General features: G+C 37.8%; 2 protein-coding genes across 5 annotated transcripts; one reads left to right on the top strand and one right to left on the bottom strand.

Moving 5' to 3' along the window:
* LOC109719068 (protein ROS1-like) lies at positions 4,219 to 15,659 on the top strand. 2 transcript variants are annotated; one of them, XM_020245587.1, is made up of 20 exons: positions 4,219 to 4,391; positions 4,502 to 4,534; positions 5,019 to 5,498; positions 5,667 to 7,664; positions 8,458 to 8,548; positions 8,663 to 9,821; positions 10,377 to 10,456; positions 11,008 to 11,092; positions 11,169 to 11,260; positions 11,361 to 11,429; positions 11,579 to 11,615; positions 11,706 to 11,788; positions 12,406 to 12,843; positions 13,016 to 13,052; positions 13,123 to 13,186; positions 13,268 to 13,407; positions 13,990 to 14,055; positions 14,174 to 14,288; positions 14,365 to 14,403; positions 15,137 to 15,659. In XM_020245587.1, exons 3-20 carry the CDS (start codon positions 5,120 to 5,122, stop codon positions 15,259 to 15,261), a joined length of 5,097 nt encoding a protein of 1,698 aa, XP_020101176.1. In that variant the 5' UTR covers positions 4,219 to 4,391; positions 4,502 to 4,534; positions 5,019 to 5,119; the 3' UTR covers positions 15,262 to 15,659. The 2 variants fall into 2 exon arrangements, with proteins under 2 accessions (XP_020101176.1, XP_020101175.1); XM_020245586.1 differs by lacking the exons at positions 4,219 to 4,391; positions 4,502 to 4,534 and adding an exon at positions 4,645 to 4,701.
* Positions 20,331 to 24,740, bottom strand: LOC109719797 (protein MAK16 homolog). 3 transcript variants are annotated; one of them, XR_002218783.1, is made up of 9 exons: positions 24,490 to 24,740; positions 24,255 to 24,364; positions 23,643 to 23,761; positions 23,453 to 23,550; positions 21,836 to 21,923; positions 21,596 to 21,742; positions 21,368 to 21,496; positions 21,151 to 21,299; positions 20,331 to 20,802 (listed from the first exon to the last, which is right to left on the bottom strand). XR_002218783.1 is itself a non-coding variant. In XM_020246612.1 (9 exons), exons 1-9 carry the CDS (start codon positions 24,549 to 24,551, stop codon positions 20,755 to 20,757), a joined length of 954 nt encoding a protein of 317 aa, XP_020102201.1. In that variant the 5' UTR covers positions 24,552 to 24,740; the 3' UTR covers positions 20,331 to 20,754. The 3 variants fall into 3 exon arrangements, 2 of the variants coding, with proteins under 2 accessions (XP_020102201.1, XP_020102202.1); XM_020246612.1 differs by having other exon boundaries at positions 21,364 to 21,496; XM_020246613.1 differs by having other exon boundaries at positions 21,388 to 21,496; positions 24,490 to 24,739.

The raw sequence follows: 27,320 nt of genomic DNA, 5'->3' as shown, positions 1-27,320 counted from the left end.
AAATCCAAAATACAGAGTTACTCGCACTGGCGAGTTAAGTCTACTATATACATAAACTCGAAACAAAACATCTACCTGCAGTAGGGGTGCCTCTAGCTCTGCTCGTTGGGTAGGGCTCTAACTCGCGACGCCCTTGCCTCGATCCTGATCGGCGGAAGGCGCAGCAGCCGAAACCTGTGGCTCTGCAAAACAAGAGTAACAACTGGGCATGAGAACTACTACAAAACAAGTAGTCCTCAGTGGGTACCGCCCAAAACAACATCGGTCACCCACTAAGTCTACAGAAGGGAGCAAGGATAGTAGGAAAAGTAGGAAGTACACTCTACCGCTATCAATCACTACACTATCATGCTCTACGCTAACCAATTGTAGGAAATGTCAAAACTGACCAAATCCAATCGGAACTGTAAGCATACCTGTCCCCGGGACTGTGAATACACCCGTCCCTGCCCCGTTGCGACTATCAGGCTCTACCCACACTAACTGGTCCGTGGAGAGCAAGTCCAACTGGCATGAGCGACACCAACGCGAAAGCATAAAGCCTGACTCCGGAGTGGCACTCGTGGGTGCTACCCAACCGAGTATGCAGCGTATCTCTGTCGACCTCAAACAGGCTCTGAAAAGCCAAAGTCAAAAAATCGACTCTAACTGGTCTAACAACCAACAACGTGCCCTCGGCACAATCAGACGCCAAAAAGGCGATACGGGTCCACCGTCAACCTCAACGGCACCCTACAGTCCGAAACAGCCTGAACGACCCTATAAAATTCCCTCGGCGAACCAGCACGAGTGTAGATATATTCTAAACTACCTGGAGTACTCGTCTCGAAGATACTGCGACAGTACAATTTAATAACGGCTCCTAGAGCTAAATCAGGCAGTTTAAGCATATGACGATTCCAATCGTGTTTTCTCCTAAGTCAAATCCAGTCCAACATGTACATTTAAGACTTACTAGTCATGTTCTCAATACTGATTATATCCAGGATAGCATCATGAATATCAAACTACAACATGATTACCGAAACTAAAAATCATACATGTCGACAATTACGGTACTTAGGAATAAACCAATGTAAACCCACCTCGATCGCTAAACCCCGGCAGGGAGGAGGTCACCAAAAATCTCCAAATCCACTGGAAAGGGTGTCCAGCTCAAGTTCGAAATCGCCTTGCACACATCGCAACGAAGAACTCCAACTCAAATTCTGTCCGAAACACAGCAGCAGAGGAGAACATAATTTCGACCCAGCTAACCTTCACCAAATCCAGAAAATAAGGGCTTCGTGGATTCCTCTCGAAGTCCTGAATCCAACGAACCAAATCCCGTCGAAATCCGACGCTCCTACACCAAGTATGAGCCGAAACGCCAACGGTTGACGCTGAAAATCTGCAGGGACAGCACCTAGCTCGAATTTGAAGAAGCTTGGAAATAAAGAAGCAATTTGACGGCACACCCACCTCGACAGCGACCCTAATATCTGTGCGACGTCGAGGACGGCGATAACACACCCTCGCCCGGCCTCCTTGTGATGCTACGGCGACAAACGTAGGCTCGAACGGCTCCACGGCGCGACGTCGACGGCGAATCCGAGCTTCGCGGCTACCTCTACGCGGCTCCTCCGCTTCAGCTCTCCACTCCACACGAAAGAGAGAAAGAAAAATATAATTAGAGAGGTGTAGGCTGTTCCCTCAATTAATTGAATGGATAACCATGCATGGGGGCACGTGGCATCCACACACACACATATATATATATATATATATATATATATATATATATATATATGTATAGACATGGGCATGTGGCATCCATATATATATATAAAGGATACTACATGCATTCTCCTGTTGGACATATCACAATGCTACATATCAGTATTTGCATGCATAGTGTTGTGTTGCCATAGATTGCACCATTCTACATTCTTATATGACCCATAGGGAGTGGAAGACATCTACATTTTATTTACATAGACCTGATTTGATTCACGATTAAATATTACATGTCTATACATCTATGACTGTGATTCAGAAATTGAAACCTATTAAGGTTCATGTTGTATCAAAACTCCCCCTTGTTCATTTTGCTTGTTAAATTTAATAATGCGCCACATTTGTTCTCTGGACACACTTGAAAAATAACTCTCGTTGACAACTTCGCTGATACTCTAACAACAACATGTAATCCCTTCCCCCTAAGAACCTATAATGCCGAAATATTTCTTATGGCCTCAGTTGGGTACAGTGTGTGATATGTTGAGTGTTGTCCTTGTTGAGAGTTGGTTATGATATGAGTACAATGAGTATAGAACAACCATGTTGTAAGAGACATTGTATCAATTTTCCTTGTTTATGGATGTAGACTGTGGACCAGTTTGAGGACGCGAGTTTTTGTACTATGCAATGTATGTATGTGCATGGGTATGACCGAGGAGTCGATCTTGTACCGCATTTACTCGTCCGAGACATGATAACCTAACGTTGGCACGAAACAACGTTCGATCGATTTCTAACACCCGTATGCCTGGATAGCGCGGTACAGTCAAGTCAAGGTGTTAATAGACTAGCGTACATTGTGTGGGAATACTATGCCGATCAATACTCTATTTAAATCAGTCGGGATGATCCATATACATCAGGATAGCTAGATACACATGCTTAACTAGAGAGGTACTGCTAAGATCATATAAGTAAGGATGAAGAACATATGCCTGGATGGCCGCGTACGCTATGATGAACTATTCTGGCGTAGCATGCAGAGTTCCGCGGTGCGAGGTTGGATGTGGAGTATAGTGATAGGATAAGGGAAGAGCCTTTCTTTATTGAAACTTTTTTTTTGAGAGAGATAGCTAGCATGCTACCTGTTTCGTTTATTTCATTTAGAAATAAACTTAGCTCGAAATGTGAGTCAACTAGGATTCGAACTTAGGACATCGAGTACGAACCACCAAACCCTTAGCCACTTGCGCTAGGGACAGTCGGTTTACTGCCTCTCTGGATTATCGGAGTTAGATGTATTCCGTGTTGGATGATGTCAATGTAGCCTTTCACAGTAGAGACCTCAACAGGGAAGCTTAACATATTAATTACCTCCTTGCAACGTATGCTTGTTTATCCAAGAGCATATATAATGCATTTTGCTCCCAAGGGGATTTTGCCAAAAAAAAAAGTACACAAAATTTTTTTAATTGACAGATCTTTAACTTCGAATTTTAGTTTATTTAAATTTTTATAATTAATTAAGTTAAAACTTTTATCAAATTTTATAGCTTAATTAGCTATTAATTATCAATTAGTTTAATTATGCCTATCATAAAATAATTTAAACTATTGAACTTGATGATATTATCAATTGATTTGATAAATTTTTTTTCTTAATTGATTGAAATCACTTAATTCCGAAGAATCAAAATTTAGTGGAGTCCAAAGTATAATAATTTTAAGAGCTATTCCAGAATAATAATAATAATAATAATAATAATAATAATAATAATATATATATAGAATTAGGCTGGAATACTATTAATAGTACCAAGTTATTGGTGTTATTAGGTTTTTGACCTTTGGATGAAAAAGTGTACGATTAGAATGATCTGGGCCTTCTGGGGTTGAGTGAGTTATTAGTTTAATAGTATAATTTAACGGCGAAAAAATTAATAGCACCAAACGCCGATAGTATTCCAGCCGGACTTAATTTATATATAAAATATATATATATAATAAAGGATTCTTTGTGCAATCTTATCAATTTAAAATTAGTAACATAAATGGATGGACTTTGTCTAAATATATTTTTTGAATTGATTTTTGCTGGGACTCAATATATATATAAAAAAGGATTCTTCGTACAATTTTACCAATTTAAAATTAGTAACGGAAACGGATGGACTTTATCGGAATATATTTTTTGGATTGATTTTTATTTTATTTTTGTATTTATTTACCGACTATTTTATTAGGATCGGAGCGAAGTACGAATGAAAAAATAGAAAGTATCTTCGCGGTTCTATTTATTTTTTTAACGGATCGAGACGGATCAGAAATAAATTATTATCATTATTATTATTTATTTATTTATAGTCCTGTTCGAAACGTATCAGGGCGGGAGCTCCATCAAACCGAATTCATCTGCGCCTCTATTTATAACATAACATAACTAATCTTTACCGTGGAGTTTAAATCTTAACAGAAACGGGGAATTTATAAAAACCCTCCGCGGGGTTTCGCCGTCCTCCGTCTTCTTCCCCTCTCTCGCGCCGAATCCCGAGAAAAACCGCAGGAGGGTTTATTTTTTTTATTTTTCTTTTTTTTTCTCCACATTATTTTTCTTGGATTTTTTAATTCCATTCTTCTCATCCCGCTTCCGGAGGAAGAACAAGAAGACAAACGTATGATATCCCTTTGAATTTTTCTCTCTAATTTTCTCCATTATTTTTCTTTTTCTTTTTTTTCGTTTTGTTGGTGTTGTTTGATTTCGATCGCTTTCGATTTCTTGTAGGGTTGAGATCTCCTCTCGAAGAAGAACGATTTGGTACCAAGTATTGTTTTGCTTTTTTTTTTTTTTTTTNTTTTTTGCTTTTTTTTTTTTTTTCTCGTTTTATTTTTATTTTTATTTTTATTTTTGTATTTTGATTCACTTTTTCTTTGCATGTGGAAGTTTTCAGATCTTTTCATCATTAGAGCGTTGAGCATTATGATGTGAGTTGTGATTTGTCTTTTTAAATTGGTTAAATTAAAAAAAATTTATAGAAATTTTTTTGATTTAGTTTTTTTTTTAATTTTTTTATTAATTAACTAAATTTTATATATTTATTTTATTATTATTTTATAGCATTGGGGGACAACTCTTTGGCGCTGGGTGCTATAAATGATTATTATTATTATTTTATAGCGACAGATTGACAAGTCTCCGTCATATTTTGAATTACCTTTTTACCCTCCAAAATATAAAAGCGGGTGTGCTTTTGGCGAGAGACAAACTGGTCATTTTTTGATTGATTGATTCATGCATGCAGTTTACGGAGCAGCATATCAGCAATCTATATAGAGAATCTTATCTGGGACCCCAAAGGGTGGGTGATTTCCATATGATTTAATTCATCACATCCAGAGAGGGATGGAGCTGAGCAGAGGGCTAAAGATTCAGCAGCAGCAGCAGCAGCAGCAGGAGCAGCAGATGGGGGTGGAGAAGCAGCAGCAGCAAGGAGGAGGTTGGGTGCTCGGCACGCCGGCTTTTGTGCCGAGCATGGGCCAGCAAAAGCTGTGCGATGTCGCCGCTGCATGTAGCAGCAGCAGCAGCAGCAGGAGCAGCAGCAGCTGTCTGATGCCGGCAGCGGCCAGGGCGGCTTCACAGTCTGGAAACCAATCTCAAACCCACAATGCAGGTGGCTACTTGCAGGCCCCCAGCAATTTTCTTGTGTTCTCCCAGCACCCCCTTACTACTGGGAACACCCTGCTGCCTGGGGGCCATAACAAGGGTCCCACCCTTGCGCCGAGTGAGTGCTCTTTCCGGCTCTCTCCGGAAAATCTCTTGCTCTAGCGTCGTGTTATAATTACCGCATTCAACGAATTTCATTGTTTCGATCCTCTTATATGAAGAGAAGAGCTCTTGTTGCCGTGGAAAAACAGATAATTTGTTGCGCTCTAACTCGATTATTATGCAGATGTTTTTGTCGCCGCGCTTTCGTCGAATCCATCCTCCTCATTACCTGAAAGAAGAGTTCGTATGGATGCAGCGAGCGGATCAGCACCGTCGCCGTTGGCCCCGATCACTCCAGATAAGTCTAAAAGCATGCCCGAGCCTACGCAGCGCGAACATGTTAGTTCGGCCGGTGCAGCCCGCGATGAGGAGGAGCACAAGAAACAACAGACTGGCACGCCGCAATGCTGCGCAGCGGTTAATGCTGACCGAAGTCCCACGAGGCCGGAAGCTCCTATAACACCTGATAACGGTGAGGGAATTCCTCGTTTACTCGCCGGAAAGGAAGGGCCTTTGCCGCACGAAGGTGAGCTTCACATGCATTCATCGTCCGCTTCCGCTCAGCAGTTGGATGACGAGAAGGATCCGGCGAAGAAAAGCCAAGCTCTCCGAGCCATGAGCTCGGACCGCACGACTGGCCAGAAGCCGAGGAGGAAGAAGCACAGGCCGAAAGTCATTCGAGAAGGGGAGAAAACGAAAACACCGAAGCCCTCGACGTTACAGGCGGAGGAAACGCCTGTAGAGACAGCTAAGAGAAGCCATGTGGGAGAAAAGAGAGGCTTTGACTCCGACTCCGATGGTGCTAGATCAGTTAAGCGGAGATTGCAATTTGAATCCGAGGAGGGGCCGACTTCAACAATGACTGAAGCGAAATTTTCTGGCGAAGAGGAATTGACATGTACGCGAGCTCCTGCTAGTGACAAAACTGGGTCGACAGTACTGCTCGGACAAGGACGGCAAGCGGGGGTGGTGAATTCACCGGCAGGAGCTATGTTTGATCTCAATCATTCAACACAACTTCTTGGATCATTTAAAAGACCTGTTCTCATGGAAAATCTGACGTATCTCCGTAGAAAGCTACAAAATGCAACCAGCGTCGAGAGTTCTTCTGAATATGTTGGACAATCTGAGCCGCATATTCTGCAGAAGAATGTAGATACGGATAGCAAGAATGGAGTGATTTACAGACGAGATAATAAGAACATGACAGGAGCAGAGTTGGACAGTGTTCAACTTGGTAGCACTCAAATTCAGCTCCCGGACAAGGCGCCGGCTGAAGCGCACGCACGTTTTGGCGAGATATACAGGAGGCGGCGGCATAGAGGAGAGCAATGTGAACATCAGAAATATAATTCGAGGGAGATCACTTCTATGGAACCGCAGAGCTCGATGACGAATAAATTGCAAGCTCCGGAGGGGATATTAGCGTGCGTACAAGGCGGAAGAATTACAAAGAAGAGATCAATTCGACCCCGAAAGTTGTTCTCGATTGCTATCAACTATTCCCTAAATATGTTTTGGCCAGCACATCTCAAATCACCTCAATCCTGCTTGGAGGCCTTGCTTGCAAGCACCAGTATGAAAATAAAAACCAAAAAGCGGACCAAAAAGGGACAAGCTTACGTTCTTACTTCCGGTCCATCAAACACAGGGCAGGGAGATAACACAATGATTGGCAACAATTTTTCGAAACAATCTGTCGAACAAACTGTGCTTGAAGAAGGTTTTGGAGAAAGAAATATGCCTTTTGCCCTGATCACTTACGTGCAAGACGCAGAGAGCAGCAACAAAGCTCAAGAACTAGCACAAACCAGCCTAACATCTGGAGAAATAGTACCGTATGTCGATCCCCTAGAGGACATTATATCGAATATGAAGCATCTTCATCTAAGTACAGAGCAGGTTCATACAATTTTTGACCCAGGAAATGCACTTGTTCCTTGCGGCGGCAGCATGATTGTTCCTTACGAGAACCCCTTGGATTTGCTCAAGAAACGGCGCCCTCGAGCCAAAGTAAATTTAGATAATGAGACAAATAGGGTATGGAAGCTTTTGATGGGGAAAAAAGGCATCGGGCCACCAGAGGGTGTGGATATAGACAAAGAGAAGTGGTGGGAGCAGGAAAGGCAAGTCTTCCAAGGCCGTGCAGATTTGTTCATCAAATGCATGCGACTTGTTCAAGGTACCACAAGAACTGAGCTCAAAATTTTTTGCTGCTTTAATTTCTACGATCGATACTATCCGCGTATAGGGTACTTCATTAGCTAGACATCATCAAAATTCTCATTATATTGTATCAGCTGCCTTGTAAAAATCCACTAAACAGCAATTGGAGGGATCTGAATTGCAAGTTGCCAATCAGGAAATAGCATGTGCCATGCCCTGCGTATTTATTTGAATAACATTCAACGGACAGAGATGTTTCATCGTCAAAATAATGACATTTCCACTTTGTATGGAGCATAGATGTGGTATCTTTGATAACCACATTTCCACTTTGGGTTCTTGTTATCCTTTTTTTTTTTAAACTCCTTGAGGGAGATGAGCTCAGGTCGCTTCGCAAAACTTTGTTTCTATTTCCATATGTTTTCATTGTCTAAAAGCTAAACTAGCTGAATCGTATGTGCATTGACTTGTAGTCGTGTACCATGCCGAACAAGTGAACATCAATCTCAAATTATTCCGTGCCATCGGACAACAAACTTTGCTTGTAGTTGTGGTACACAGTATGGTTAGGAAGGAAAAGCACTTCTTTAGCAAGTTGATTGGAGAAAGAAAATCCACTTTAACCACCAATGAAACAACACCAATAGGAACCCAAAGAAGTGTGCATGTAGTAGTACACTTTCATATGTACCTAATGCATATAATTATATACCGCTAGAATCTTGTGAGGGCATTCAAGTCATACATCTTTATTACCCAAACTGCATAACTAGAAGAACATGTTGATTCATAAACTGTTTCTCTGTTAGGGGATCGGCACTTTTCTCCCTGGAAAGGATCAGTCGTTGACTCAGTGGTGGGCGTTTTTCTAACTCAGAACGTTTCTGACCATCTCTCAAGGTACTATTTAACTCGTAGACTACTTAAAAAAATTTCACAAAAGGAGGTTGGCATGTTAGTAGTATTTTCATTTATTGTTGCTGTTTCTTGTAACAAATTTGTGTGTTGTCACAGTTCTGCCTTCATATCCCTTGCTGCAAGATTTCCTCGACAGACAAAAGACAGTAATACCAACCAAAGTGCAGGGGAGATGGGAGAACCAGTCTCACAGGATGAAAGCAACCAAGTCAATAATTGCAAACAAAGTGAAGGAGAAACGAGAGAACCGGTCTCACAGGATGAAAGAAACCAAGCTTTTGATGATGCCAAACAACGCAAAAACCTCTCTGGCTCAGAGATGCATCACCCGGACTCTTCTCTGACTCGTGATGACAAACTCATGGACAAGAAAGGAAAGGCCAGCACTAGTGAGTTGGCAGGAGGAAGTGTAGAAGCCCAGAAAATAAATGAACCAGAGAGTGTAGGTTTGCATGCCCCTCTAGTGACGGATATAGGTCTTGCAACTCAAGAAAGCAGACAGGACTCCTCGACGCAGTTATCAGAAAGCACCGAATCTGAAGTCAACAAAATGTCGCAGGAGGAGTTGATAGCATCACAAACTTCTGTTACTTCCCCAGAGAGCTGCATAGATTTCCTCATAAAGACGACTGATCAATCACAAGATAAATTAGAGTCAATTCCTCAAAATGATATGACGGATACCATAGTTGTATTGCAAAGCTCTATTTCTTCACCAGAGACCACTATGGAGTGCCATATTGATGCAAATGTTCGGCAACAATCCAGATTAGACCCAAAATCTAAGCAAGAAGAAAGCAGTATGAGTTCTACCGCTTATGCAACGAAAACTTGTAACCTCGAAGTTAAAGATGGCGACATCAGGTCTTCATTAGAAACCACAGGAAATGAAGCTTCAGATCCGATGCAGGACTCTCAAGCGCATGAATCATCCTCAAACTCTTGCGATCATGTAAATCCAAAGGTTCCTCTAGCAGCTGATTATAAAGAAGAGAGCAGTTTTCAGAATGTTCTGCCAGAGATGACAATTAATATGATAGAACAGAAGAGGGCAAAGGCTGCAACGGAAAAGGCCCAGAGTTTCGACTGGGATAGTTTGCGGAGGCTGGCTTGTAGTGAGGGCTACAAGAATGAAAGAAACCCCGAGAGAAATGACTCCCTAGACTGGGAAGCGGTGCTGCGTGCTGATGTAAATGAAGTTTCTCATGCCATTCGAGAACGTGGAATGAACAACGTGTTGGCTGAGCGTATCAAGGTATGAGAAATTGTTCTATATGGAATAAACTAGTAGCGTTCATTCTTTTCTCGCGAGTCGTGTTAATTACCATGTATGCATACATGACCTCACATCTACTATGTGATGTTATCCTTGCCCTCAAATAATGACTTCCTAGAAGTTTAATGACAGAAAGCTTTCTCTCCAGAAGTGCCTTTCTAGTTTGGAAAGGATTATATAAGAAATTTTATGCTTACCACACCACTCAAATTTGTATGGCTCTTGCAAGCGATTATAGATAAGAAAAATAAATTCATGCTACATAACCTGGAGATGCATCATTCTATCCTTAATCTTATACTGCATTTAGTTAAAACCTTAATAGTGAACTAAATAGTTAACTTGACATTTCACGAAACCAATCAGAACTACCAGTGTCAGTAAAGGGTCCAAGCAGCATACAAAACATTGTTCCCCAGTAAGGCAAAATTCTAATTCTTTGGCAGGGCAAGCTAAACTTCTTTCTTTATGTTCTTTCTTTATCACACGTCATTTTATTACTGTCTATTTACAGAATGATTTAATTTTGCACAGGGTTTCCTAAATCGGTTGGTGAATGATCATGGAAGCATTGACCTTGAATGGTTAAGATATGTCCCGCCAGATAAAGTAAAGTAAGAATTCCTGTTGATTATATTTATCTTTAGATGTTTCTTTCGTTGCTTTCCCATCACTACAGGTTTTTCTCCATTCATACGGTGTTCAAGCTGCAGGGAGGGGTCAAATTTATAAACTTACCACATTGGGAGAGGGTTTTTTCCACTATTTTAATCATGAACACATAAAATCTCTAGGATGCAACAATGGGTTTAAGATGATATATACCATATTACAAATCACATGGAGAAAAGTGTTTACCATGTAGGTTAAATAGCCGTCCTAGTCATCTCTGATTCTAATGCTTCTAAATTATGATATATTGCAATTTCATGTACGAGAGCAATTCTATATGTTGCCGGAGAAGATAGATGAAGCTATCAAACCAATTAGAATAGCATGAATACAGAGGAAGCGACCATATAGAGTAGTGAAGAAAAGAAAAAGAAATAGTAACACATGCATTTGACATGAAAATTGAAATTTAGTTTTAAACTTTGTAATGTACCATATATCTAATGACTGCTTTGAAAGCAATACTTAATATTTTTTGTCACTGAGCTCTCAGGGATTACCTCCTCAGCATACGGGGATTGGGACTCAAAAGTGTTGAGTGTGTCCGCCTTCTAACTTTGCATCATGTAGCATTCCCGGTAAGTTACCCGTTAAGTAGACCTCTAAAGATTTATGTATGTCGAAATTTCTAATGGCAGTAAATTGTGCTTGCAGGTTGATACCAATGTTGGTCGTATATGCGTAAGGCTGGGGTGGGTACCACTTCAACCGCTTCCGGAGTCTCTGCAATTGCATCTTCTAGAACTGTAGGCCTGCTTCTGTTCTCTGTAAACATCAAAATATGTTTTATGTACTATGAAGCTTGTCCAAGGTAGATTACTCAAACTTCCTTTCCCCTTATTGAAGGTATCCAATGTTAGAGACTATTCAAAGATACCTTTGGCCTCGGCTGTGTCAACTTGACCAAGAGACATTGTAAGTTCATGAAACCTACTTCAGAGAACTTGTTTGGATTTAGCTGTTTTCTTCTGATAGTGATTAAACTAGAACCAGTCATGCTATTTTCGCTTCTGAATAGTGTCATCACAGTAAACTACTAGATTCTAACGGTCATGATTTTACAGGTATGAGCTACATTATCAGATGATTACTTTCGGAAAGGTAACTGCATCAGCTTATCCAGAGACATTCTTACTGACAAGTTATTCGTGCTTTTAATTTAATTTAATTTTTTTTCCCAATATCATGCAGGTTTTCTGTACTAAAAGTAAGCCAAATTGTAACGCATGTCCAATGAGAGGCGACTGCAAGCACTTCGCAAGTGCCTTTGCTAGGTTTGCTCCTAAATTCTCAAAGATCTTCTCAGCATTATAGTCGTTATTTATGAGTATTTACAAACTTAGTACGTCCATAAATGAAATAGAAGAAATAGCCTGAAGATTGGAACATCTTGCAACTTGTATAAGTTCTTGTTATTAGTTAACATTAGGCATTGTAGACACTCATGTCATATGATCCCATCAAAATAACTATTATCATGTTAAAAGGATTAAAATTTGTCTATTTTTCTACAACTAGGACTAAATTATGGCTACAAATCTAACCACGAGACTTGGATGACGCATTCTAAGAAATTTAAAATGATAGCCATTACTATACTGGACTAATGTTGCAGCTAAGCGATAAATGAAAGCTCAAAAAAAAATGATAATGGTTTTCCAGCTAATTTAATAGTACTAGCATGAAATAGCAGCTTAGTTGGTCAAAGGCCATGTTTATCTTTAGAAAATTATGAAGATACTACATCTATTCATGCTTCATGTTTCCTTCCTATGAAATAAAACATGGAGATGTGTCATGGTTTCGCTGTGTGAAGGGAGAAAAGATAACTTTGTTATCTGCTTTATCATGATCGACAAACATGGATGCTAACATTTCATCTTCAATGTAGTGCTAGACTTGCGCTTCCAGGACCAGAGGAGAGAAGTTCAGAGGCTGCAGCAAATCCTGCTGACACGCATGGTGAGAATCATGCTGTATACAGTTTGATGCCCTTACCTCCAGCTGACGGGAGTAGCTACTCGAGAGGCGTTATTGTCAGCAATTGTGAACCAATTATTGAAGAGCCAGCAAGTCCGAAAGAAGAAAATGCAGATGGTTTAGAAAGAGAAATAGAAGATGCCTTTTATGAAGATTCTGACGAAATTCCCACCATAAAGATCAACTTGCATGAGTTTACACAAAACATAGAAGAGTGTATCAAAGAAAGCAACAATGATCTCCAAACCGAGGATATTACAAAGGCTTTAGTTGCTATTACTACAGAAGCTGCTTCAATCCCGGCGCCTAAGCTCAAGAATGTGAGCCGCCTCCGAACAGAGCATCAAGTGTACGTAATTTTCTTATCGATACAGACACCTCCTTTAATTTGGAGAGGAGTGCAAGGAAAGCAACATAAGTGTTGCCGCTCGTTTTGTCCTCAATGGAAGTAGCAAAATTTCATATAGTTTACAATATCGACGTGGCAATTTGAAAGCTAACTAGGTTTTATTTTGTTGCAGCTATGAGATTCCGGACTGGCACATCCTTTTGAAAGAGGTGAGCTATTTTGCTTTCTCTTTAGCCTATTTAGGAACTTGGTTTCTAAATTCTAATGCATATGTTACAGCTAGAGCTGGAGGAAAGAGAACATGGTGATCCATGCCCTTACCTGCTAGCAATACGGATGCCAGGCAAGAAAATATTGCAGCGTAAATATCATAAGTTGATACTATCTAACTTCTATCTGACTTGATTGTTTGAGAAATATTCAGGTGACGTAGATCAATCAACTGAACTGCCAAAAACAGACTCCAGTTCTCAATGCACAAGCAAATCGTGCAACAAAGAGGCAGGTTATGAATGTTGTCGTGAACGAGAAAATCAAGCTCAATATGTTAAAGGCACAATTTTGGTAAGACAACTTTAACTTTGCATGGCAACTGTGAATAGCTCTTGTTTCTTATCATGTCTGTACCTGACTAGGGACCAAAATATAATTGATGCATTTTCATTTGACTAGATCCAAAAAAAAGTAAAGTATTAATACTTCATATTAGTTGTGTCTCCTTTCCCCTCAGGTATTGTCGTAGGATAGAAATTTGATAGGACAATCAGGGTGAGAATCAATGTTGTATTGTAAGTAGAGGTGCAATTGTTACCAAGAGTATATAGTTTTTAATGCAAATGTCAGATTCAGACTGTTACACATGATAAAACTGGTATGCAAACCAAGGAGAGTGCTTCTTGGCATAGAAAATAGTAAGGACATAGAATGGACTCATCTTTGTCTTGTGATGCTTGGTGCATCATTATTTTATCGAATATTTGTGTAAAGTACGCAAGCCACGTTGAAGGGCATAAAATGTAAATTAAGTTTCCATGTAAAAAGAAGACAAGAATATGACATATCGTATTGCGTTAGTGTTAGTGTTACTTCACGGAAAATAAACAGTATTGATTTCTGGTAAATAATTTAACAAATCAACATGAGCAGATACCTTGCCGAACAGCAATGAGGGGAAGCTTTCCACTTAATGGCACTTATTTCCAAGTTAATGAGGTAAATTTAGCATTACTAGTCATTCCGATTTAAATTCTAACAAATCATAGAAAGTAGTAAAAGATAAATATGAATTTTCCTTTGTCATAGTTATCCATAATAACTGCAAATCATGCAGGTGTTTGCAGATCATCATTCTAGCCACAACCCCATTGATGTTCCGAGGAACTGGATATGGAACTTGAAAAGGCGGACCGTGTACTTTGGAAGCTCAATACCAACAATTTTTAGAGGTAAACTATCCCATTATATAATCAAGAAATAGGAAAATTTTCTGTTGAAGTAACACTGACAACTCTGTATATCCAGGTCTAACAACTGAAGGCATACAACACTGCTTTTGGAGAGGTATGGAGCCTAAATTCCTACTTGTTTCATCGTATTTTTGTGGTAAAGATTATTTTAGCTGCTAACTCACCTTAATAGCCCTCGAAAGCGAGGATTTAAGCGTCCATCGGCACGGACCGTATCCACCGTGCTGTATGATGCCAACAAGACATTCGGGTATAGTCTCTAGTTTCAGTCTTTTAGTTCGGGTTCGGTTTGGGTTGTGCAGAAACCTCCCCAAAACCGACCAACCCATTGACATACCTAGACAAATATTGCTTAAAAGCACAAATATGTGTCCGGCAAGGAGAACTACAGTAATGCATGAATCCGACATGCTGTCGGACTAATGCTTCAAGAGATGAAAGATGTTGACTTGATTTAACTGTAAAGTTTTGTGAAGGAGCAGTTGTGCATGCTGCTAAACGAGAGAAGCAAAAACATAAAATTAAGTGGAAAACAAAATCGGAACTTCCATGAATTGAAAATCTATCTTCATGTAGCAAGCTTTGGCGAGATGAATGTAGCAAGCCTGGTTTTGCAAAACAAACCACCAAAGTTGGTTGATGCAATCATAGCTGTTATTTAGTTTTGTTTAGAAATTGATAGAATCTGGTATTTCTACATTTGTACATACGACCGACATGTTGCATTGTGGTGTTATTAGGCAAGCATGTTCCTAAAATATTTTCCATTCACCAGTGAACTAATTCTTTCTTAAACTTCATTGACAAATTTATGAGCTATTTTGCAGGATTCATCTGCATAAGAGGATTCGAGCGACGAACTCGGGCACCGAGGCCTTTGTGTGCAAAGTTGCACCTCGCAGCTAGCAAAGTACCGAAGAGCAAGAAGACGCCACCAAAGGAAAAGAGCTAGGCCACGGAAAAGTACGAAAAATCGAAACACCATAGATGGTGGATTAAGAATTTGCCCGAGTAACAATTTGTGTATATATCAACCTCTCTGCAGTGACAAACCGACCCGTTGCATGCTTAATCTTTTAGCTCCGTTGCATGCTTAATCTTTTAGCTGGTTTAGAGGGATTTACTTCAATACACCGCATGCATTTCACACTATCTTGAGGAAAGAACAAAAGGCGCCATGCAAAATCTGAGTCTAACAGGCTATATAATATGTACACTAGCTAGGAAGTAACTGATAAATGGTGCTAATGTTACTGTATAGTATCAATTCCTCTTGTTGCGGAGTCTTTAGGATCTGAGATCAGAAACTGATGTTTTATCTGTATCGTATCCCGTCCTTTTATTCTTTCATATTTCTCTTTCTTTATAGGGAAAACTTCAAACACCATCCCCGTGGTTTCGCACTTTGTTATTTTAGTGCCTTGTGGTTTAAAATATATCAATTTAGTATCCCGTGGTTTCTTTTTTTTTTTCTTTTTATTATCCTCTCTATTAATTTTTTTTCATTAAATCAGTGGCAAAGTTAAAACTAAAAGATAGTAAAGTAAATATTTGATAAATCTAGGTAGGCTATCTGAAGTTTTTTTTGTATATAATTAACGAAATGTTAACAGAGGAGCTGACGAAAAGAAAAAAAATGAAATCATAAGGTACGAAATTGATACACTTTAAACCACAAGGTAGTAAAGCGAGAAAATGCGAAACTATATGGGTGGTATTTGAAGTTTACCCGACTGACGCAGCGATTTCGCCTAGCCTCATCTTTCTCCAAGCTTCAACAAAGCTGTCTTTTTCTCTCTCTCTCTCTCTTTCTGAGTCTGTTAAAGAGAGAAACCATCTTTAAATAGTTTGGGGCTTTCATCTCCATCCTCCAAATGTTCAGTAAACTGTTTATATCAGATAGTAAATAGTTTCAATTACATAGTAAACAAATTCTATTACACTGTGAGTAGCTTTAGTTATGCAGTGAGCTGCATTGTATTGAGCAGTGAACTAATTCCATTAGGCAGCAACTAATGCAGTGAACAAATCCTATTGAGAAGCAAGCTAGATTTGCATATAAATTTAGTAAGGCAGGAACTAGTATTGTAAACTAACTAGTGAACAAATTCTTCAAAGCAGTAAGTAATAGAAAGTATGAGTTTAGATATGGATTGTGGGTCGAGACGTGCAACGCATTATTCTAAAAGCAAGATTGTCTCTCTCTGTGCAAGGCTATAGATAGTCACTTTTAACGATACAATGAGCCCAGTGGAATATGCCATTCGCTTTTCAGTCATCACTCCTCCAAAGGAGCACAAAGGTGAGCCGACTCAGTTTTCACAGATCTAGCAAATAATGGAGAATAAGTTCAAGTTGCAGTCGAAAAAGTATTCTAACCACCACATCTCTCTTTGTATGGAAGCTAAGAGAAAAAGATAAAGCCAGCAAGTTGGTAGATGGCCATTAAAGCTTACCTCAGAGTTAAAAAAAAAAAAAAAAAAAAAAAAAAAAAAGCTAGTTCATTCCCCAAATTAAAAGGGCCTTCAACATCTAGGGCGTGTTTGGTTCGCTTTTTTTTCACCATGGAATCAAAATTGAAGTGGGTGAATCCGTTTGTGGGTGTTTGGTATGTGGGAGTTTCATTCCGATTCCCGAGTGGAATGGAAATCCCCCAGTCACCTCTTTTTCCAATCCGGCCTTTCTAAAAGGCCGGATGGAAAGTTGAATCCGGACGGAATAAATATTTATTCGGATTAAATTTATTTTTTCAACTTTTTTAATTAAAATATGAGTTTAAATTTAGAAATTAAATTTATAATTTTAAATTTAATTTGAATTTAAATTAAAATTTAATCAAGTATTTCAAATCTAACTTATAAATTTGAATTTAAATTAAATTTTAATTTATGTAAAGTTTTATTCAAATTTTATTTAAAATTTAAATTTATGGATTCAAATTAAATTTTAAATTGTAATTTTAAGTTTGAATTTGAATAAATCGAAATTTAGTTTTATATTTTGAATTATCCACTCAACTTCAAAGTTTATTTTTTTTTAAAAAAAAATAGATTTAAAATTTTGACATTATTTCAAAATTTTGATGTAGATTTTTAATATTTAATTTTCAATTTGAATTTAAATTAATATATTATAAAGATAAAGTTAATACATTAATTTGATTATGTTTTTTATATCTATCTAAACCAAATACCGACAATAGGAATGATTTATTCCGATTCTGATTCAGATAACGAACCAAACAGAATTAGGTAATGAGTCATTCAAATTCCGATTCCAATTCAAATTCCGATTCCAACTTATTTCGATTCCGATTCTGATTCTGATTCCGACTTCGAACCAAACACACCCCTAGTTTCACTCTAAGATGGTCAACCGTATAAGAAAAATAATTAAACAAATTACTAAAGATAAATAAGAGAATTATTGTAGGTGCGGAAGGCCCGTTCTTGTGTTGCGCGTGTGAATTGTGGAGTGCATAAATCTGTTTGCCTTTTAAAGCAATCCAAATAGAGCCCATTAAAAATTTAACCACTCAAAAATATTAAATATAAAAAATATATAAATATCGTTCTTTAACAACCTAAGCTTTTAGAATACAATGGTTGTTTTCTATGGTATCAAAGCAGGAGGTCATGAGTTCGAGTTATGTCAGGCTTAAATTTTTAGAATACAACAATTGTTTCACAAATAAAATAATAAACTCCAACATTCACCCAAGTAATTTAAAATTTTAATAAAGAGAAAATGCTTAATATCAAAACACAAAGCATCCTCCACCAACACATGATTTTTTGAGACAACATCACAAATTTGTCGATTCCTTTATCAACATTTTTCTACAAGTCAATTTTATACTTTTGGGCTCATCATTTGCAAGATAAATTAAAATTTTTTTAATTTGTCAAGCATCAGATAGTCATTGCAAGGGACCCGATAAAAAGTTACGGACGAAATGAGTTGTGCTTGGACATATCAAATGAGCCTTGTCTATGTAGTCTGCAAAATCTTCTCCACAAATGTTGCTCCACTAAGTCCACCATAGGAAGGTAAAATTTAGGGGTGAGAGTGGCTAGGATGATTGAATCGATAGGATGCGAATATATGTGTCAAAATTTAGCATTTGACACGTATTCGTATCTGAATTCGTATTACAAAGAATAATAATAAAAAAGATGGATGCGAACATGGTTTTCTTACAAAAGCCGACCGTATTCAACCATTTTCACCTGATATAAGAGGATGATAATATATATTTTAGGAGAATAAAATGGTTTCCATTATATTGTTTATTTATTTTATTATGAATTTTATGTTAAAATTAAATTTATATTCATTAAAATATTAAGTTTATTAAATAAAATATAGATATGCAAAATTTTGAACACGAATACAAATCCACTAGTCATTTCCATCCGTTAGATCATACTATTCAACCAACTATTTTAAACGAATATGATAATAAAATTTTAGCATCCGATACATATCCGCATACGAATTCACATCTGAAGAAAAATATAAATGCGGATGTAGTTTTGTCAAAAATCTGATTGAATATGACTGGTTTCACTCCTACCATACAATGCCACTTCATATTGAGAGCATCATGTATTGTTTTTGTTCAAGCATATCCCTACTGAAGAAGATGAATAGGCGTCTTACTGAGGAGATCATTGATGTCAACATTTTTTTGAGAAATTGTAAATTGATATGTTTGATGCTTTCTTACACCCTCAATAATTTTGGCAATATGGGCCTCCTTGAATGACAAAAAAAAATTTTAATTGATCAAATCTTTTGCCTCGGTACACATAATAAATATAGATCTGCGAACTAGTCAATTTCACACTTCAGTACTCGTATCGAAATTTGGAGCTACTGCTACTGAATAAAAATCCCACTAGGAGATCTTTCGGGTTCTATGGTTCTTAGGCTGAGTACCAGTACTGATTATCATGTACTGATTAGGGATGTAAACGAGCCGAACACGAGCGAGCTGGGATCGGCCCGTGTTCGGCTTATTTATTAAACGAGTCGAACACGAGCTGGCTCGCTACAATATCGAGCCGAAAAATCTAGCTTGTGTTCGGCTTGTTTATTAACGAGCCGAACACGAGCTGGCTCACGAGCTGGTCAACGAACAATAAATTAAAAAAGATTAGATTAAATATATATAAAAAAAATAAATTTATAAAATTTTATCCATTAGACTTTGATGTAATAGTTGAAACTTTACATATAAATGAGTCTTTTTATAATTAAGCTCGTATTTATGTTTTTATTTTGCTAAAAATTAAATAATAAAAATATATATTATATATAATTATTTATTTATATATAAAAATATAAATTAAATAAATTATATAAATATAAAATATATGCATTCGAACTGTTATCGAGCCGAACACGAGCGAGCTGACCCCAGCTCGTGTTCGGCTCGTTTACTAAACGAGCGAGCCGATCTCGAGCTCATTTCGAGCCGAACACGAGCTGGTTCGCGAACAGCGAGCTGGATTGCCACCCTTAGTACTGATACGCGAGGTGGAACACAGGTACTTTTTGAGCTATTTTTGCTATTGAAGCTTTCGAATTTTACGAAACTTCAGGGTGTTTTGGTACTAAAGGACTCAACCGAGCGGCACCATTACATCTATAAATACCTCTCTCTTTCTCTCTCTCACTCTCCCTCATTTCTCTTACCCATAAGAAAGAAAGCATTTTCTTCGTCTCCTCTATCTTCCTCATCTTAAATAATCTACAATCTTAAATTATCTGAAATAATATTTTGGCTCATTTAATCGGTCACATCATTAAGTGCGAGTTTCTAATTAGACAGCCAAAATCATCAAACCAAACTAGTGAAACTGAAAAATTGATCAAACATAATCTTTTTGATCGAATTAGATCTGCCCAGCTTGGTAATTCGGTTTCAACCACCCACCATGAAAGCGAAAAAAAAAAAGAATTTCCCCCCACAAAATACGTTAGAGCCGAATTGCCAATTCAGTGAAACTATACGACTTGAATCGGCAAAAATAGACTCTTCCATTACATAATAGATAAATAGAGGAAAAGCAACTGCTCCAACAATGAGATTCATCGCAAACTCCGCATATCGTTGTTAACAAATAGCAAAAGGAAAAAAAAAAGAAAAGAAAATGCTCCAACTACTAGTTGTTATACATATGAACAGGTTGCTTCTCAACGTTCTCACTATATAAGTGAATCATCTACCAAACAAGCAAATATAACAGATCAAAAAATGTCCTAGGGAAACTATAAGCAAAATTTCGATTCTGCAGCAAATTCGCTTCATGGAAAAGACCCTCAACTGTTGGACATCGGCGTGGGGGTTAACATCATTGTCTCGCCGCTAAAGGGAAGGAACTGTCAAAGAAAAGGCAGGGAAATACAACATTCCATTTTGATGCACTCAAAAGTGACATCACATCTCCGCCCTTCGTCTATCCGCCATATCATTGTTGCCCTCAACCTGCCACCACAAAATAGTGCTACTAGGATGTTCATCGATAAATGAAGCATACCCTCATTTTGATTAGGTTCTAAAATTAACACGTTGATCTATAAAGGAAGCGTACACATTTGATTATATTCTACTAGCGTAGCATAATCCTACGGAAGAAGCCCCGCAGAGTTTTTTTTTTTTTTTTGGCCCTCCCACACTTTTTAATTTTAGTTTAGTTCCATGAACAGCTTTCAAAGCAGCAGGAAGGCATATATAGCATACTTCAAGGGGTTTTGTATTTCTTTTTTCCCCTCTTCTGGGTGTTTTCAATGAGAGAGACGTAAATACTATAAATCTGGGGAGAAGTTCTCTTACCTCAATAATAACCTTCCCCTTTCTTTTCAGCTTTGCACTGTACTCACTACCATCAAGTGTCTCCGCATCGGATCCAGCTCCTTTCCGCCTTTTCTTTGCAATTTTTCTATCAGATCCACTATTCAGTTCACTCTCTTCATCCATGTCAACTGCACCAACAATTAGGCAATTGTTAGCCCACAATGCACCTAAGAACAAAGTCATTACACATACCAACATAACATGGGCTTTCTTTACCATATTCATCATCCTTCAAAAGTTCGTCCGTTGGAAACCCTCCAAAGTCTTCCATGTCCTCTTCCTCTTCAAGTTCGTCATAGCCCTCAACGTATTCTACCTCAGGATCCTGGATTATATTGAAGCTTATAAAGACGGTAATATAAGATGGGATAAAGGTCATACGGCGGAATGATAATGAAACAGCATAAACTTGTTCAAGCATTACTTCCTCCTCTTCTTCTTCTTCTTCTTCAGGACTTGGCTTTAGCCCTTCCATTTCAACTACTTCATTATACAACTTCTCAGGGATGTTGACAATTTCACCAGGATAAACACCTTTCTTAAGGCGTTCCACCAATTCTTTTTGGATGTTCTGCAGAATATATTAATGGGTAAAGTAAGCATTTAAACTTAAAAGGAAGGGAACAATAAAATATTAAGTTTTTGGAAGAAATCAACGGAGCACATTATCAATAAGTGCAGCTCTCTCAGCTTTTTCTTCCCTCCTAGCCTCTCGTTTTTTCTCTTTTCTAGGCACTGTCATTATCTTCTCCCTGCAATGAAAATAAATTTCTATAAGGAAAATATGTATAAAACTTAACTACAACTATCATTCGTTTTGATCTAACTACCTAATCCTTACAAAATTTCATTTTACAACCAAACTTTTCTTCTTCTTTTTTTTTTTTTTGATTTGAGCCAATTAGTGACTCTTAAACTTCAAATTTTGAATCTGTCTGTTATCTTTACGTGTTTAGTTAGTATATTTTATGCAATTCATGTAGCTATAGATTCATTAAAGTAAGTAATTAGCTTAAATTTTGTAGCTGTACAGTAATCAAACCAATCAAATCAAACAAATTGAAAGGTTGTATACAAAAATCAAAATTTTGAAAGGTTGGATAGTCGAATCATGATCTACAGTTCAAGTTTTACATTTTTACCTTTCTATAATATAATTATAGCCAGGAGGAAATTATCACCTATGAAGTAGATGTATACAGAGATAAACTTGAGAGATGTATGAACTTTCAAATAATTGCATGGCAAAGTAAAACTTAAGATATCCTTAAAAATAAGGCTAAAATGCAGTTTACCCCATAGATATATCGCATTTTGCACATTAACCTCAAATAATATATATATATACATTTCACGCCCTGTGTAATACAGTACATGCAGCGAGGGGAGTTGGTGCTGACAGAACTTTGCCAAATGATGCGACATATCTAGGGGATAAACTGCACTTCAGCCTTTTTTAAAAAAACAAAACCTTTTTGTCCTAAGCCAGAATAAGCGGTGAAACTTGTTAATGATAAAATCTACGCAATAGAGTGGGTAAACAATAGTATTATTATGATCAACATGTTCTACATCCAGCACAGAAGAAGGTCTTGACAGCTAAATTTCATATCAAAATTCAAAAAGTAGTTCTATAATTACATCTATAAGGTTGAAGCAACTCCAGCACATTTTTATTTCTCCAATAGACAATATGCAGTCAACCAGATTAAACGAAGAAAAAAGAGCAAAATCTATGAAAGTAGCAGCTCACCCAACCACCAAGTATCAGCTCAATGCTGTTAGAGAACGTAATATCCCAAGATATCAAAATGCAAGTGATACCAATTATCCCATAATAGTTCAGACCTATATAATTTTTACATGAACTCCAACACTCACAGAACCAATAACAGGGGTAGAACTGCAGGTGACCGTTAAAGATGTGGGGGCTCTTTGGATTCCCTGATCTCATGCGGCTAGCTTGTCCCAGTTAAGTGGGAGTGCAAGCACCATTTGGAGTGAGCGCTGAAGTTGGAGATCAAGCAGTTGGCCCCTTTACATCCTTTTCTAGGGCTTTTAGCAAATTCAGAACATGTTTCACATTACAAGTGGCAGTCAATGAATCCCAAAAACAGCACATAAATCAGTTATTGCATCTCGACCAACCTTTGCAACACATTGGAGGATAACAGTAAAACAGCATAAGCTATTTTTAACATCAATTGAGACAACCTTTATTATGTTTATATTCAAGCAAATCCAGAAGCTAAAGGGAAACAATAGAAACAAAAGTTCCCACCTCACTTTTAGTTGAAGCTTCCTCATACGTATCCTGTATTGAGTCATTTTAGTAAGGCGTTGCTTGATTTTGTGCACAAGTAACTTAGGCCAGTATTCCTGCAAACAAAATGGATAAAGTTGTCTAGCCCTCCCCGAGTCTGATGATTACATGTCTCGTTAGTCTTGTCTAGAGATTCAGAACATCATACCAGATGCTTGTCAATAACTTCTAATGCTTTCTCATAATTTCTCGGCAGCTTTACTCTTTCCCACAGTTTATTTGGCGTGTGAGCTCTTTCAATTGTTTTCATATACAAGTAGAAAACCCCTGCATAGCACCAGTAAGAACGTCAGAAATCCGTAAGTAATAAAAAGGTGACCGACGAAGTAAACAGGAGTGGTACCGACGTATAACAGGCAATTCAACAGTCACAGAATATGCGAAAGCTAGACAAGTTCAACAGGCAAAGTCTCATTCTCTGCTTTATGATTGGATCTTTTATGCAAAACATACTAGACATACAAACTAAATGTTACAGATAAAAGTTCACGATTAAAGTTGCTTTTTTGTTTGAAAAATAGTTGATTAATCAGCATTCGTATAATCAACGTTGGAAAAGATATACTTCCAACACCTAAATATGATTCTGCATTAGAACCTTAATAAACGACTAAATTAGAGTTATCGGAAATCATAACACAATTCGCAGCAGGTTCAAATCTAATCATGAAGCAGAGAACGAAACCAAATCTAACCAAATAGTAACTTCAACAACCAATATGGAAACACTACAATTCACAAAATAGAGTGGTTCCAAAACCTTCGTGATCGCGAATCGTCGCGTAGCGGCTATTGGCGAGAGGGCACGAGCTCCGATTACAAATTCCGGTAACATTATACGGATTTCTACAGAAAATCCCCGTAGTGATCCTGCATGAAACCCACAGCTACGTAATCAAATTTGAAGCTGATCATAAACTCGAATCGAATCTAAAAATCCAACCCGAAAGAAATGAACTTTATGGTGGGGGCGGAAGGGGATCACAGAGATTTACTTGGCCATGTAGCTGCAGTGGTTGTGCCTGATCACTTGCCATATTACGTCGTCGTGTTGCATCTTCTCCGCGGATTAAGGATTCGAGGTGGTTTTGGAACGGAGAATTGGAACTAGGGTTTAGGAGGAGGATTACTAGCTTTTTCTACCGATTTTTTCGATCGAGCTGAGTAATAATGGAATTAGGGTTTCGCTGAGAGAGGGGGGTTTAGAGTACTTGGGGGCGGCGTGAAGTGAAATTCGCTGAGAGAGCTTTTTTTTTTTTTTTTTTTTTTTTTTTTTTTTTTTTTTTTTTTTCGCGCATTTAGCCCCTTTAAATATTTTCTTTTTTTATAAATAGCCCTAATTAATTTATATTTGTATATATGGTCCTCTTCTTGCCACGGCGCCATATAAGCGTCTTAAATTGAATATGGTGAATGAATCACCGTGTACTCATATACACACTATAGTCCCTTTTTTTTAACTTGGAAGTGATAAAAAATTACAAGAGGAATACAGTAAATCAATTACCATATTTAAAAACGGTGATTGAATTGCCCTGTTCAATTTAGAAAAGCCACTTAGGGGCTTGCGTGGCAAGGAGAGGGCTATTTATGCAAATATAAATTTGCTAGTATTATTTATAAAAAAAAAGCTTTGAAGGTACTAAATGAAAAAAAAAAGCTTAAAAAATATATAGGTAATAAAAAAATTAAAAATTTATAGCTCTTAACGCTACTCTATTTTACTTTCAAGTTAAGGAGATGTGTGGTTTGTCGAAAAAGCGTGAAATTTTTTTTTTTTAAAGAAGTTTTTATGGTTTCTACTAATTTTTCTTCTATTTGGTTTCAAAGAAAACTAGTTTCTTGAAAAGATTCTTTTCAAATTTTATGAAAAACAAGCATTTTCATTTTTAGAAAAAATAAATTCAAAAAAAGAAAATATTAATTTGTCATGAAATTTGAAAAATAGATTTTCAAAAAAGCTATTTTTACTGGAAACCAAACTGACGAAAAAATGAAAAAAAAATTTCATGAAAATTTTTTTCTCGGAAAATTTTTTCAACGAACCAAACACCCCTAATTGCTCACACTTCACAGCGGATTAATAAATTTATAGTAAACATACATCAATAATTATTAAATAATAATAAAATCTATAAAATTAAAACTCGAGAAAACCACGAACCTCTATTATGTTTGTTGGTCAGAGCCAATTTCAATTTTTTTGGGTCCACAAATATTCCACCATCAAAAATTACATAACCCAAAAAAGCAACCTCATAAATCCAAAAGTGGCACTTCTTTAATTTGATATAAAACTTTTTCTCCCGAAGAATTTGTAGCACTAAATGCCACGCCCCACAACCGCCTATTTGGTCGGTTTGGGTACGCCGAATAGACGCTGAACGGACAGAACTTTTCCTGTCCACCCAAGGCTCAACAACAAGGATTATGTACATTTAGTTGCCCAGGTAAACATAACAATATACATGAATCATTGCGAGTATGATACAAGCAAGAGCAAAAGAGAGAGTACTAGCTATTACAATTTCATTAACCATTCACATTATTGGTTTATATTTTCATCTCCTAAAATAAATACATTTGGTTTACATGTTAATCTCATGGAATATACATACATCCACAAGTAACCTCTCTCAAAATAGATCATCTCTCTCAAGGTACAAAGTACTCTAATGCAAAAGGAGGCTACTAACTAGGGTGCTATGCCCTTATCACGATTCTTGCCCGGTCCGCTCAAGCTCGGCCCTGCAACAAAGTGGGATGAGAACTAATAATAGTTCCCAATAGGTTCGGCCGCCGACTCTGCCGATCTTCCCACTAGGTCTAAGCATGCATAAGTAGATAGATATGATATGAAATAAAACTGCAAACATAGTATGAATTCTACTATCATGCTACTATGCCTTAATCAATAGTAAATGAATGAATGTCTACATAGTAATAAACTCAACTAGCTATCATACTACTATGCTCGATAAAGTATATCATTCATATGTTTATCACCTAATCAACTTAGCTAACCCGAAGGTTCGCCCCGACTCACAGTGCAATCCCATAAGTGAGGAGGCCCGACCGCTCGATCTACCCGAGACCGTCTGCTGGACAAGTACGTTAGTCCATCGTGTGATAACTCCGGAGCTCACTGCTTGGGTGGAGCGACCACCGCCAAGCGAGAACAGACTGTGTGAGTATGATCCAATCGTCTCCAACCGAGGATACCCTACCAACTGGGGTTAACAACGACTCGGAAAACCATCTATCCCAATGTTCATGTTTAAGTGCCTCAACTACACTAAATTCACATGCCACATGTCGATAACTTGGGAAAATCATCTATCCCTAGGTTTATCATGTCATAAGTGTCTCTACTACACTAGATTCGTATGCCACTCATGTCATGCCCCGGGACTGGCGGAGGCCCTTCCGGTAGTGTGCTCAGACCCGCCATATGTCTACACATATAAGGCGTCTACAATAAAAGCGGAAGTAAAAGCGAGTAATAGAACAAATAGAAGGAGTGAAATAACTAGCAACTAATGATATCAGAGCGAGTAAAGTTCTAACATCTACATCGAAGTAGGGAAGTAAAGCTAGACAATAAAAGAAATCATAAGTCGTACNATAAAACTGCTAACATAGTATAAATTCTACTATCATACTACTATGCCTCAATCAATAGTAAATGAATAAAAATCTACATAGTAATGAAATTAACTATCATGCTACTATGCTCAAGAAAGTATGTCATTCATATGTTCATCACCCAATCGACTTGGCTAACCCGAAGGTTCGCCCCGACTCACAGTGCAATCCCATAGGTGAG

This window comes from Ananas comosus, linkage group 13, assembly GCF_001540865.1.
Source record: "Ananas comosus cultivar F153 linkage group 13, ASM154086v1, whole genome shotgun sequence".
Taxonomy (NCBI): domain Eukaryota; kingdom Viridiplantae; phylum Streptophyta; class Magnoliopsida; order Poales; family Bromeliaceae; genus Ananas; species Ananas comosus.
This window is presented reverse-complemented; position numbering and strand designations above follow the sequence as displayed.